This window comes from Triticum aestivum, chromosome 6B (genome assembly GCF_018294505.1).
Source record: "Triticum aestivum cultivar Chinese Spring chromosome 6B, IWGSC CS RefSeq v2.1, whole genome shotgun sequence".
In the NCBI taxonomy this organism is placed as follows: Eukaryota; Viridiplantae; Streptophyta; class Magnoliopsida; order Poales; family Poaceae; genus Triticum; species Triticum aestivum.
Window position 1 is genome coordinate 67,614,161 of NC_057810.1, and position 13,584 is coordinate 67,627,744.

The 13,584-nt window shown below is 42.1% G+C and overlaps 1 protein-coding gene and 2 long non-coding RNA genes across 3 annotated transcripts; all 3 read right to left on the reverse strand.

Moving 5' to 3' along the window:
- Positions 1 to 1,655: 1,655 nt before the first annotated feature.
- On the reverse strand, positions 1,656 to 2,799 carry LOC123135832 (uncharacterized). The gene is made up of 2 exons (XR_006466267.1): positions 2,555 to 2,799; positions 1,656 to 2,454 (listed from the first exon to the last, which is right to left on the reverse strand). It is a non-coding gene; the product is annotated as an uncharacterized lncRNA (long non-coding RNA).
- A 1,900-nt stretch (positions 2,800 to 4,699) lies between these two features.
- Positions 4,700 to 6,873, reverse strand: LOC123135833 (uncharacterized). The gene is made up of 3 exons (XR_006466269.1): positions 6,600 to 6,873; positions 5,977 to 6,225; positions 4,700 to 5,876 (listed from the first exon to the last, which is right to left on the reverse strand). It is a non-coding gene; the product is annotated as an uncharacterized lncRNA (long non-coding RNA).
- A 3,504-nt stretch (positions 6,874 to 10,377) lies between these two features.
- Positions 10,378 to 13,309, reverse strand: LOC123135831 (uncharacterized). Its single transcript, XM_044555060.1, has one exon. It carries the CDS (start codon positions 13,262 to 13,264, stop codon positions 12,560 to 12,562), a length of 705 nt encoding a protein of 234 aa, XP_044410995.1. The 5' UTR covers positions 13,265 to 13,309; the 3' UTR covers positions 10,378 to 12,559.
- Positions 13,310 to 13,584: the final 275 nt, after the last annotated feature.

Here is a 13,584-nt window from a genome sequence, read left to right on the forward strand (position 1 = left end):
ACACAAACCTAATTAACAGAACCTAACGAATACATGATGGATTGAAATCATACACATTTCCTTTTGTCATGCCAATATTCATCACAAAGCCCCAAGAGAATATTATCAATATCGCAAAATCTGAGATCGATCAAAACTTTGGTCTTTGTTTCTATAATTTCTGTACATTTGTACTGTATGCTATACACATGGGAATGTATACTATACACATGGGAAAACTGTATCAAGATCGGCTCATCCTCAAAAAGGCGGATGCCAATCGCAGGGAGTAGAGTGATGTGGAGTATTTATGAGGTAAGAATGTTTAATAGAGAAACTCTGTTCTGGACTAATTTCCTGAACAGAATTCCTGCTCCATCCTGAAGATCTCCGATGCTGCACTCTAACTCCTGCAATTGTCCCTCCTCGCAAACAACGGCCTTCTTCTTGTAAAATGCCTTGCAGACAAGAGACTGCTTTGGCATTTCAATTTGCTTCGACAAGAGATGTAGTGTGGACTCCAACAGAGAGATGCAGATCTCTCTTGCGTTGGTCAATAGCATGACCATCTTGTCGGATGCAGCCTTCTTGGAAGTCTTCTTGAAATGTTTCCTGGCCTTCTTCGCCAAGCGAGTAAAAGATTGGATCTTGGCTTGAACAGCTGCATCATCTCCTTTTCTTAGAGTCACTTGCAGCTCTTGGATGATGACCACCATCTCGGCAAAGGTCTCCTGCACGGTGCTGCAGAGATCTAAGAGCTCAACGGAGCATCCCATCTCTCCATCCAACATCTTCCTCTGCTGGGAGGAGCAAGCTTGGTGGCTTGGTAGGCAAATAATCTCTTCAAGGCCATCGTAGATGTTTGCAAGACTCCTGAGACCATCGCACATAGTGCTGATGGAATTGGAGGAAGAGATGCTTGCTTCTAGGCTGTGGAGCTCTTGCTCGACTTGGGTCTCACTAACGTGAGGCCTAGAAGGCAAACTTGTCGATCTTTGGTGGAAAGCCATATCTGAGCTTGAAGCTTTTCTCTGTATTGTGGTTGAAGAGAGGAGGAGCAGAAAAGAATACTTCTTGGTTTGATGTGTCTACTGCTCTGCTCAGGCCTATTTATACATAAATGTACAAGCAGTAGCATATGATTGTTAGACATGAAGAATCATGCCATTACATCTCCCAGATGCTGCCTGCTATACCTTGAGATCTGTGAGGAGCATAGAAATCTCAACACTAAAGTCGTCTCATGTTTAGTACATTGTTTTGTGCTACTGTCCAAACAATTGGCAGCAAGAACCAGCAGCGTGGTTTCGTCTGATGGTGGATCCTTCTTGCATGCTCAGGCCATTATTTTATGGGTTGCTAACCTAGCATTTAGCTGTGACATACCTTGGTGGGCACATTTGGAAATCACAGGTCAAAGCCTCGAGGTCGGAGGTGGCATGTTTAGGCCATGGGAGCAAGATCCACTGCACGAGATCCATGTTAGGGGTTCAGCATATTATCATCAGGCTGTCATGTCTGAATTATTAGCAACAAACTCATCTGCACGAGCGTGTAGTTTGGTTTCAGATCAAGATCATGAGATCGATGAGTGTAGTGAAACGACGAGAGACAAGGAGCAGCTGGCTTAGCTTTGGAGGTTCCAGGGACATGTTTATCTGGTGGCATCTGCTTGATATGCAAATTTCAGTTGCTTCTGCAACTGGTATTCTATTAATTATAGGGAGCGATACCCCCAGTATATTATTACAAGGAGCATGTGTTTGAGGCACATTTCATGTGAATTACATAACGACCTCATAGTTCTCAAACAGAAAAAAAAACATAACAACCTCATGCCTTCGAGTTAGCGGGCTAGCGTGTCTGAACTATGTATGTAAACCAATGAACTGAACAGCATCAGAGTTGAGTAATTTTTCCATTTTATACATAGATCCTGTAAACACCGGATGCCAATCACAGGGTATTGGATCTAAGTATGTACCTAACTAGCTATATGCTATGAGTATTCAGCAGAAAAACTCTGTTCTAGATCAATTTCTTGAACAGAACGTCAACTCCGCTCCCCGGATCAACAATGTCTGACTCAAGTGCCCGCAATTGCTACTCTTCAGCTACGGAATGCGTTGAGAAAAGTGAACACCCGCCAATGTTTCGGACGACAAGTTGCTTTGACAAGAGCCACTGTGTAGATTTGAAGCAACAAGACTGTAATTTTCTTTGCTGTTACAAGTAGCCTGATCACCCTTCGGTCCTCAGTAACAGGTGTAACCGTCTTCCCGATCTACCTGAACTGTTTATGTGCTTTCTTTGCTAATTGGGTGTACCGTGTATGACTGAATATTGACCTGAAAGCTTCAGTGTCTCCTCTTTTCAGAACCAAGTGCAGCTCTTGGATGGCGTCTACCTCAGCACGCACATTTTGCTACCCTCGTATATAGTGCAGAAGTAGAAGCACTTACACACCTTTGCTACCTACAGACAACCGGAATCCTGTTAGTCTAAGTCCTGAGAGTTTGTCACCCATCTTCAAGGCAAGTTTATGCTGCGCTGCTGTTATCTTATCGTTTCATACATCTATGAATGGTGTATGGGGAACAATTTTCGTGTTCGATCCAGATAGCTTGATCATGCATGCATGTGCATCAGCGTTACACGATGACTGTCCTCGCCATGCTGCTACAGCCGTGTCTTCATTGTTAGTGGTAAACTCACCTGCACCCCCAGGGCGGTCGGTGATTGCTGGTGTAAGGAATCACTTATTTAATCAGCACGTTGTTCCAGGCTGTGCTATCTGCTTCTGCTTACATCCTTTGTGGCGCTCCTATACAATGTAAGAGGGGGTAAGAAAGAGATCAAAATATATTACCAAAGTCTATATATCTACCATGCTTTGATGAGGCAAAATATTTCCATTTTACAGGAGATGCCTTTTGGTGTTGATGTGTTAACATTAAGACATGCCATCTCAGAAATCTATAATGCTCAATCCAATATTTATCTCCTAGTATTAAATATAAAATAAAATTATGTTGAAGATACCATCATACTCATTTTTTCATTTGCGAATATGGGTTATTGTTTGTTACTAAGAACATTTAGATTTCATTTTTCCACTTGACCTACCCATCATGATCAGTTCCATGATTTTATCAGAAATGCAAGCTTTATCATCTGAATAAATGTGTATATATATACCTAAATACTAACTGAACATATGAAGCCACCATTTGCAACGATGAATCTGGCTAGTTGATTTATGTGCAAGTACAACCATCAACCATGTGGCTTCCACCTGGCGTGTCCCATGCATGATAAGTGAGATCCATAAAATAAGGCTAATCATGAATCTTATGGTAGGTGTAATGCAACCGATAACCTACCAGTTTTATGGTAGGTCTAACATCATTGTTGCTATCATTAGCACAAAAAAGTAACCTGTAACACAAACCTAATTAACAGAACCTAACGAATACATGATGGATTGAAATCATACACATTTCCTTTTGTCATGCCAATATTCATCACAAAGCCCCAAGAGAATATTATCAATATCGCAAAATCTGAGATCGATCAAAACTTTGGTCTTTGTTTCTATAATTTCTGTACATTTGTACTGTATGCTATACACATGGGAATGTATACTATACACATGGGAAAACTGTATCAAGATCGGCTCATCCTCAAAAAGGCGGATGCCAATCGCAGGGAGTAGAGTGATGTGGAGTATTTATGAGCTAAGAATGTTTAATAGAGAAACTCTGTTCTGGACTAATTTCCTGAACAGAATTCCTGCTCCATCCTGAAGATCTCCGATGCTGCACTCTAACTCCTGCAATTGTCCCTCCTCGCAAACAACGGCCTTCTTCTTGTAAAATGCCTTGCAGACAAGAGACTGCTTTGGCATTTCAATTTGCTTCGACAAGAGATGTAGTGTGGACTCCAACAGAGAGATGCAGATCTCTCTTGCGTTGGTCAATAGCATGACCATCTTGTCGGATGCAGCCTTCTTGGAAGTCTTCTTGAAATGTTTCCTGGCCTTCTTCGCCAAGCGAGTAAAAGATTGGATCTTGGCTTGAACAGCTGCATCATCTCCTTTTCTTAGAGTCACTTGCAGCTCTTGGATGATGACCACCATCTCGGCAAAGGTCTCCTGCACGGTGCTGCAGAGATCTAAGAGCTCAACGGAGCATCCCATCTCTCCATCCAACATCTTCCTCTGCTGGGAGGAGCAAGCTTGGTGGCTTGGTAGGCAAATAATCTCTTCAAGGCCATCGTAGATGTTTGCAAGACTCCTGAGACCATCGCACATAGTGCTGATGGAATTGGAGGAAGAGATGCTTGCTTCTAGGCTGTGGAGCTCTTGCTCGACTTGGGTCTCACTAACGTGAGGCCTAGAAGGCAAACTTGTCGATCTTTGGTGGAAAGCCATATCTGAGCTTGAAGCTTTTCTCTGTATTGTGGTTGAAGAGAGGAGGAGCAGAAAAGAATACTTCTTGGTTTGATGTGTCTACTGCTCTGCTCAGGCCTATTTATACATAAATGTACAAGCAGTAGCATATGATTGTTAGACATGAAGAATCATGCCATTACATCTCCCAGATGCTGCCTGCTATACCTTGAGATCTGTGAGGAGCATAGAAATCTCAACACTAAAGTCGTCTCATGTTTAGTACATTGTTTTGTGCTACTGTCCAAACAATTGGCAGCAAGAACCAGCAGCGTGGTTTCGTCTGATGGTGGATCCTTCTTGCATGCTCAGGCCATTATTTTATGGGTTGCTAACCTAGCATTTAGCTGTGACATACCTTGGTGGGCACATTTGGAAATCACAGGTCAAAGCCTCGAGGTCGGAGGTGGCATGTTTAGGCCATGGGAGCAAGATCCACTGCACGAGATCCATGTTAGGGGTTCAGCATATTATCATCAGGCTGTCATGTCTGAATTATTAGCAACAAACTCATCTGCACGAGCGTGTAGTTTGGTTTCAGATCAAGATCATGAGATCGATGAGTGTAGTGAAACGACGAGAGACAAGGAGCAGCTGGCTTAGCTTTGGAGGTTCCAGGGACATGTTTATCTGGTGGCATCTGCTTGATATGCAAATTTCAGTTGCTTCTGCAACTGGTATTCTATTAATTATAGGGAGCGATACCCCCAGTATATTATTACAAGGAGCATGTGTTTGAGGCACATTTCATGTGAATTACATAACGACCTCATAGTTCTCAAACAGAAAAAAAAACATAACAACCTCATGCCTTCGAGTTAGCGGGCTAGCGTGTCTGAACTATGTCTGTAAACCAATGAACTGAACAGCATCAGAGTTGAGTAATTTTTTCATTTTATACATAGATCCTGTAAACACCGGATGCCAATCACAGGGTATTGGATCTAAGTATGTACCTAACTAGCTATATGCTATGAGTATTCAGCAGAAAAACTCTGTTCTAGATCAATTTCTTGAACAGAACGTCAACTCCGCTCCCCGGATCAACAATGTCTGACTCAAGTGCCCGCAATTGCTACTCTTCAGCTACGGAATGCGTTGAGAAAAGTGAACACCCGCCAATGTTTCGGACGACAAGTTGCTTTGACAAGAGCCACTGTGTAGATTTGAAGCAACAAGACTGTAATTTTCTTTGCTGTTACAAGTAGCCTGATCACCCTTCGGTCCTCAGTAACAGGTGTAACCGTCTTCCCGATCTACCTGAACTGTTTATGTGCTTTCTTTGCTAATTGGGTGTACCGTGTATGACTGAATATTGACCTGAAAGCTTCAGTGTCTCCTCTTTTCAGAACCAAGTGCAGCTCTTGGATGGCGTCTACCTCAGCACGCACATTTTGCTACCCTCGTATATAGTGCAGAAGTAGAAGCACTTACACACCTTTGCTACCTACAGACAACCGGAATCCTGTTAGTCTAAGTCCTGAGAGTTTGTCACCCATCTTCAAGGCAAGTTTATGCTGCACTGCTGTTATCTTATCGTTTCATACATCTATGAATGGTGTATGGGGAACAATTTTCGTGTTCGATCCAGATAGCTTGATCATGCATGCATGTGCATCAGCGTTACACGATGACTGTCCTCGCCATGCTGCTACAGCCGTGTCTTCATTGTTAGTGGTAAACTCACCTGCACCCCCAGGGCGGTCGGTGATTGCTGGTGTAAGGAATCACTTATTTAATCAGCACGTTGTTCCAGGCTGTGCTATCTGCTTCTGCTTACATCCTTTGTGGCGCTCCTATACAATGTAAGAGGGGGTAAGAAAGAGATCAAAATATATTACCAAAGTCTATATATCTACCATGCTTTGATGAGGCAAAATATTTCCATTTTACAGGAGATGCCTTTTGGTGTTGATGTGTTAACATTAAGACATGCCATCTCAGAAATCTATAATGCTCAATCCAATATTTATCTCCTAGTATTAAATACAAAATAAAATTATGTTGAAGATACCATCATACTCATTTTTTCATTTGCGAATATGGGTTATTGTTTGTTACTAAGAACATTTAGATTTCATTTTTCCACTTGACCTACCCATCATGATCAGTTCCATGATTTTATCAGAAATGCAAGCTTTATCATCTGAATAAATGTGTATATATATACCTAAATACTAACTGAACATATGAAGCCACCATTTGCAACGATGAATCTGGCTAGTTGATTTATGTGCAAGTACAACCATCAACCATGTGGCTTCCACCTGGCGTGTCCCATGCATGATAAGTGAGATCCATAAAATAAGGCTAATCATGAATCTTATGGTAGGTGTAATGCAACCGATAACCTACCAGTTTTATGGTAGGTCTAACATCATTGTTGCTATCATTAGCACAAAAAAGTAACCTGTAACACAAACCTAATTAACAGAACCTAACGAATACATGATGGATTGAAATCATACACATTTCCTTTTGTCATGCCAATATTCATCACAAAGCCCCAAGAGAATATTATCAATATCGCAAAATCTGAGATCGATCAAAACTTTGGTCTTTGTTTCTATAATTTCTGTACATTTGTACTGTATGCTATACACATGGGAATGTATACTATACACATGGGAAAACTGTATCAAGATCGGCTCATCCTCAAAAAGGCGGATGCCAATCGCAGGGAGTAGAGTGATGTGGAGTATTTATGAGCTAAGAATGTTTAATAGAGAAACTCTGTTCTGGACTAATTTCCTGAACAGAATTCCTGCTCCATCCTGAAGATCTCCGATGCTGCACTCTAACTCCTGCAATTGTCCCTCCTCGCAAACAACGGCCTTCTTCTTGTAAAATGCCTTGCAGACAAGAGACTGCTTTGGCATTTCAATTTGCTTCGACAAGAGATGTAGTGTGGACTCCAACAGAGAGATGCAGATCTCTCTTGCGTTGGTCAATAGCATGACCATCTTGTCGGATGCAGCCTTCTTGGAAGTCTTCTTGAAATGTTTCCTGGCCTTCTTCGCCAAGCGAGTAAAAGATTGGATCTTGGCTTGAACAGCTGCATCATCTCCTTTTCTTAGAGTCACTTGCAGCTCTTGGATGATGACCACCATCTCGGCAAAGGTCTCCTGCACGGTGCTGCAGAGATCTAAGAGCTCAACGGAGCATCCCATCTCTCCATCCAACATCTTCCTCTGCTGGGAGGAGCAAGCTTGGTGGCTTGGTAGGCAAATAATCTCTTCAAGGCCATCGTAGATGTTTGCAAGACTCCTGAGACCATCGCACATAGTGCTGATGGAATTGGAGGAAGAGATGCTTGCTTCTAGGCTGTGGAGCTCTTGCTCGACTTGGGTCTCACTAACGTGAGGCCTAGAAGGCAAACTTGTCGATCTTTGGTGGAAAGCCATATCTGAGCTTGAAGCTTTTCTCTGTATTGTGGTTGAAGAGAGGAGGAGCAGAAAAGAATACTTCTTGGTTTGATGTGTCTACTGCTCTGCTCAGGCCTATTTATACATAAATGTACAAGCAGTAGCATATGATTGTTAGACATGAAGAATCATGCCATTACATCTCCCAGATGCTGCCTGCTATACCTTGAGATCTGTGAGGAGCATAGAAATCTCAACACTAAAGTCGTCTCATGTTTAGTACATTGTTTTGTGCTACTGTCCAAACAATTGGCAGCAAGAACCAGCAGCGTGGTTTCGTCTGATGGTGGATCCTTCTTGCATGCTCAGGCCATTATTTTATGGGTTGCTAACCTAGCATTTAGCTGTGACATACCTTGGTGGGCACATTTGGAAATCACAGGTCAAAGCCTCGAGGTCGGAGGTGGCATGTTTAGGCCATGGGAGCAAGATCCACTGCACGAGATCCATGTTAGGGGTTCAGCATATTATCATCAGGCTGTCATGTCTGAATTATTAGCAACAAACTCATCTGCACGAGCGTGTAGTTTGGTTTCAGATCAAGATCATGAGATCGATGAGTGTAGTGAAACGACGAGAGACAAGGAGCAGCTGGCTTAGCTTTGGAGGTTCCAGGGACATGTTTATCTGGTGGCATCTGCTTGATATGCAAATTTCAGTTGCTTCTGCAACTGGTATTCTATTAATTATAGGGAGCGATACCCCCAGTATATTATTACAAGGAGCATGTGTTTGAGGCACATTTCATGTGAATTACATAACGACCTCATAGTTCTCAAACAGAAAAAAAAACATAACAACCTCATGCCTTCGAGTTAGCGGGCTAGCGTGTCTGAACTATGTATGTAAACCAATGAACTGAACAGCATCAGAGTTGAGTAATTTTTCCATTTTATACATAGATCCTGTAAACACCGGATGCCAATCACAGGGTATTGGATCTAAGTATGTACCTAACTAGCTATATGCTATGAGTATTCAGCAGAAAAACTCTGTTCTAGATCAATTTCTTGAACAGAACGTCAACTCCGCTCCCCGGATCAACAATGTCTGACTCAAGTGCCCGCAATTGCTACTCTTCAGCTACGGAATGCGTTGAGAAAAGTGAACACCCGCCAATGTTTCGGACGACAAGTTGCTTTGACAAGAGCCACTGTGTAGATTTGAAGCAACAAGACTGTAATTTTCTTTGCTGTTACAAGTAGCCTGATCACCCTTCGGTCCTCAGTAACAGGTGTAACCGTCTTCCCGATCTACCTGAACTGTTTATGTGCTTTCTTTGCTAATTGGGTGTACCGTGTATGACTGAATATTGACCTGAAAGCTTCAGTGTCTCCTCTTTTCAGAACCAAGTGCAGCTCTTGGATGGCGTCTACCTCAGCACGCACATTTTGCTACCCTCTTATATAGTGCAGAAGTAGAAGAACTTACACACCTTTGCTACCTACAGACAACTGGAATCCTGTCAGTCTAAGTCCTGAGAGTTTGTCACCCATCTTCAAGGCAAGCTTATGCTGCTCTACTGTTATCTTTATCGTTTCATCCCATCGATGAATGAGTATATGGGCCTGTCGAAAGTGTCTTAATCATTGGAGACAAACTCACACACGAGGAACAGTTTTCGTGTTGGGTATCCAGATAGCTTGATCATGCATGTGCATCAGTGTTACATGATGACTAGTCTTCTTCATGCTTTGCCGCTGGCATGCTACACCCGCGTCTTAATTGTTAGTGGTAAACTCATCTGCACCTCCAGGGTGGTTGGTGCTTGCTGGTGTAAAGAGTCATTGACTTCATCCTATCCCTGCTCTCTTGCTGGTGTAAGGACTCAATGGACAAAAGCTTTGATGAGGCAAAATATTTCATATTACAGGAGATATTTTTTGGTGTTAATGTGCTAAAAGTAAGACATGCCATCTCAGAAACCTATAACGATCAATCCAATATTTATCTCCCATTAAACACCAAATAAAGTTATGCTGAATATACCATCATACTATTTTTTTGCATTTGCGAATGTGGATTATCGTTCGTTATTAAGAACATTTAGATTCCGTTTTTCCACTTGACCTACCCATCATCACTAGTTTTATTATTTTATCAGAAATGCAAGCTTTATCATCTGAATAAATGTGTAGATATATGCCTAAATATTAATTGGGCATATGAAGGCAGCATTTGCAACTATGAAGTGAATCTGGCTAGTTGATTTATGTGCAAGTACAACCATCAACCATGTGGCTTCGAGCTGGCGTGTCCCATGCATGATAAGTGAGATCCAAAAAATAAGGTTAATCATGAACCTTATGGTAGGTGTAATGCAGCCCATAACCTAATAGTTTTATGGTAGGTCTAACATCATTGTTGTTATCATTTACCACAAAACTGTAACCTGTAACACAAACCCAATTAACAGAACCTAACAGATACATGATGGATTGACATCATACACATTGCCATTTGTCATGCATATATTCATCACAAAGCCCCAAGAGATTATTATCAGTATCGCAAAATCTGATATGGATCAAAACTTGTCTTTGTTTCTATAATTTCTGTACATTTGTACTGTATACTATACACATGGGAAAACTGTATCAAGATCGGCTCATCCTCAAAAAGGCGGATGCCAATCGCAGGGAGTAGAGTGATGTGGAGTATTTATGAGCTAAGAATGTTTAAGAGAGAAACTCTATTCTGGATTAATTTCCTGAACAGAATTCCTGCTCCATCCTGAAGATCTCCGATGCTGCACTCTAACTCCTGCAAATGTCCCTCCTCGCAAACAACGGTCTTCTTCTTGTAAAATGCCTTGCAGACAAGAGACTGCTTTGGCATTTCAATTTGCTTCGACAAGAGATGGAGTGTGGACTCCAGCAGAGAGATGCAGATCTCTCTTGCGTTGGTCAATAGCATGACCATCTTGTCCGATGCAGCCTTCTTGGCAGTCTTCTTGAAGTGTTTCCTGGCCTTCTTCGTCAAGCGAGTAAAAGACTGGATCTTGGCTTGAGCAGCCGCATCATCTCCTTTTCTTAGAGCCAGTTGCAGCTCTTGGATGATGACCACCATCTCGGCGAAGGTCTCTTGCATGGTGCTGCAGAGATCTAAGAGCTCAACGGAGCATCCCATCTCTCCATCCACCATGCTCCTCTGCTGGGAGGAGCAAAGTTGGTGGCTTGGTAGACAAATAATCTCTTCAAGACCATCATAGATGTTTGCAAGACTCCTGAGACCATTGCACATCATGCTGATGGAACTGGAGGAAGAGATGCTTGCTTCTAGGCTCTGGAGTTCTTGCTCAACTTGGGTCTCACTGATGTGAGGCCTAGAAGGCAAACTTGTCGATCTTTGGTGGAAAGCCATAGCTGAGCTTGAAGCTTTTCTCTGTATTGTGGTTGAAGAGAGGAGGAGCAGAAAAGAACACTTCTGGTTTGATGTGTCTACTGCTCTTCTCAGGCCTATTTATACATAAATATACAAGCAGTAGCAGTTGATTGGTAGACATGAAGAATCACACCATTACATCTCCCAGATGCTGTCTGCTATGCCTTGAGATCTGCCAGACGCATAGAGATCGCAACACTAAAGTCGTTTCATGTTTAGTACATTGTTTTGTGCTACTGTCCAAACAATTGGCAGCAAGAACCAGCACCACAGTTTAGTCTGATGGTGGATCTTTCTTGCATGCTCAGGCCATTATTTTATGGGTTGCTAACCTAGCATTAAGCTGTGGCGTACCTGTATTTAATAACATGTTTTCCTTGGTGGGCACATTTGCAAATCACAGGTCAAAGCCTCGAGGTCAGAGCTGGCATGTTTAGGCCATGGTAGCAAGATCCATGTTAGGGGTTCAGCATATTATCCCCAATTTTTCAGATTGAGGCTTCCAGCCACCAACCGTGTGAGTAGCATGACCATTTCGTATCTAACCATTACTGAAATAAGATTTTTGATGTGTGCCCATGGCCACCCTAATTTTTTGCAATGTTTCTGTACAATCTTATTACCTCTTTAAACATACTACTACTCCGAAATCAGCATCTTTTTTCTTTTGGTGAAGTTTGAAATAAGCATGTAAAGCATCGATTGTTGTTTGTGTATTGAGTATCATTTTATTGAAACGAACAAAAAGTTTGTGCACTGGCAAGTTTAGATCAGGTCTCGCTCGGATTATTGTTAATACGTAGAGCATGCAAAAAGTTGTGGTATTAAAGTAAATGTGTTTGTTATTTTGTCGCCTCCAATGCTTGAATGATATAGATGTCAAAAATGTTAAATTTGAGTGCACTAATTTGGAATCTGTTGTATGAAACAAGAAAAATATTCAATTTTAGTGCCAGACTGCACAGCCATGTGGTAGTGATGGAGAATCTGGATAATAAAATTGAATGATTCTGTTAAATACAGGTTGGAGTGATTCTGTTAAATACAGGTTGGGACCTTGTGACTTTGATCTGGCATGTTCCATACATAAGGAACAAGATCCACTAACCATGGGCATAAAAATAAACTATACTGGGATCACAAACACATCTTCAAGGATGAAATGGTCAATGGATCAAAACTTTGGTTTCTGTTTCTATTTCTATAGTATCATGTACATTTATACTGTATAGTGTATACACATGGGAAAATTGTATGAAGATCAGCTATTCCTTAAAAGGCGGATGCCAATCGGAGGTCGTCAAGAGTGACTTGGGACTATCTATGAGCTAAGGATGTTGAGTAGAGAAACTCTGCTCTGGACTAATTTCCTGAACAGATGTCCTACTCCGCTCTCAAGATCTCCGATACTGCACTCTAACCCCGTCAATTGCTCCTCCTTGCAAACAAGTACCTTCTTTTTGTGAAATGCCTTGAAAACAAGAGACTGTTTAGGCATTTCAATTTGCTTTGACAAGAGATGGATTGTGGCCTCCAGCAGAGAGGCGGAGATCTCTCTGCCCTTGGTTAATAGCATGAACATCCTGGAATCTGCAGGAGTCTTCTTCGTGTTCTTCTTGAAATGATTCTTGGCCTTCTTCGTCAAGCGGGTGTAAGATTGGATACTGGCTTGAGCAGCTGCATCATCCCCTTTCCTTAGAGCCACTTGCAGCTCTTGGATGATGGCCTTCATCTCGACGAAGATATCTTGCATGGAGCTACAGAGATCTAGCAGCTCTAGAGAACCTTCCATTTCTCCATCCAACATGTTCCTCTGCTGGGAGGAGAAAACTTGGTGGCTTGGTAGGCAAACAATCTCTTCAAGACCATCATAGATGCTTGCAAGACTCCTGAGACCATCGCACATCATGCTGATGGAATTGGAGGAAGAGATGCTTGCTTCTAGGCTGTGGAGCTCTTGCTCAACTTGGGTCTCACTGACATGAGGCCTAGAAGGCAAACTTATGGATCTTTGGTGGAAAGCCATATCTGAGCTTGAAGCTTTTCTCAGTATATACTGTGGTTGATGAAGAGTTGAAGAAAGGAACACTTATTTGTTTGATGCGTCTACCGCTCTGCTGAGGCCTATTTATACAGAAATGTAGAAGCAGTAGCATTTGATTGGTAGACACAAAGAATCATGCAATTACATCTCCCACATGCTGTCTGCTATGCCTTGAGATTTTTTAAGCACAAGCATAGAGATTGGAATCCTAAAGTCGTCTCATGTTTAGTACATTGTTTTATGTGTCTACTGTCCCTAAGATGGGCTATCACATTATTATGTTCCAGCAATTGGCAACAAGA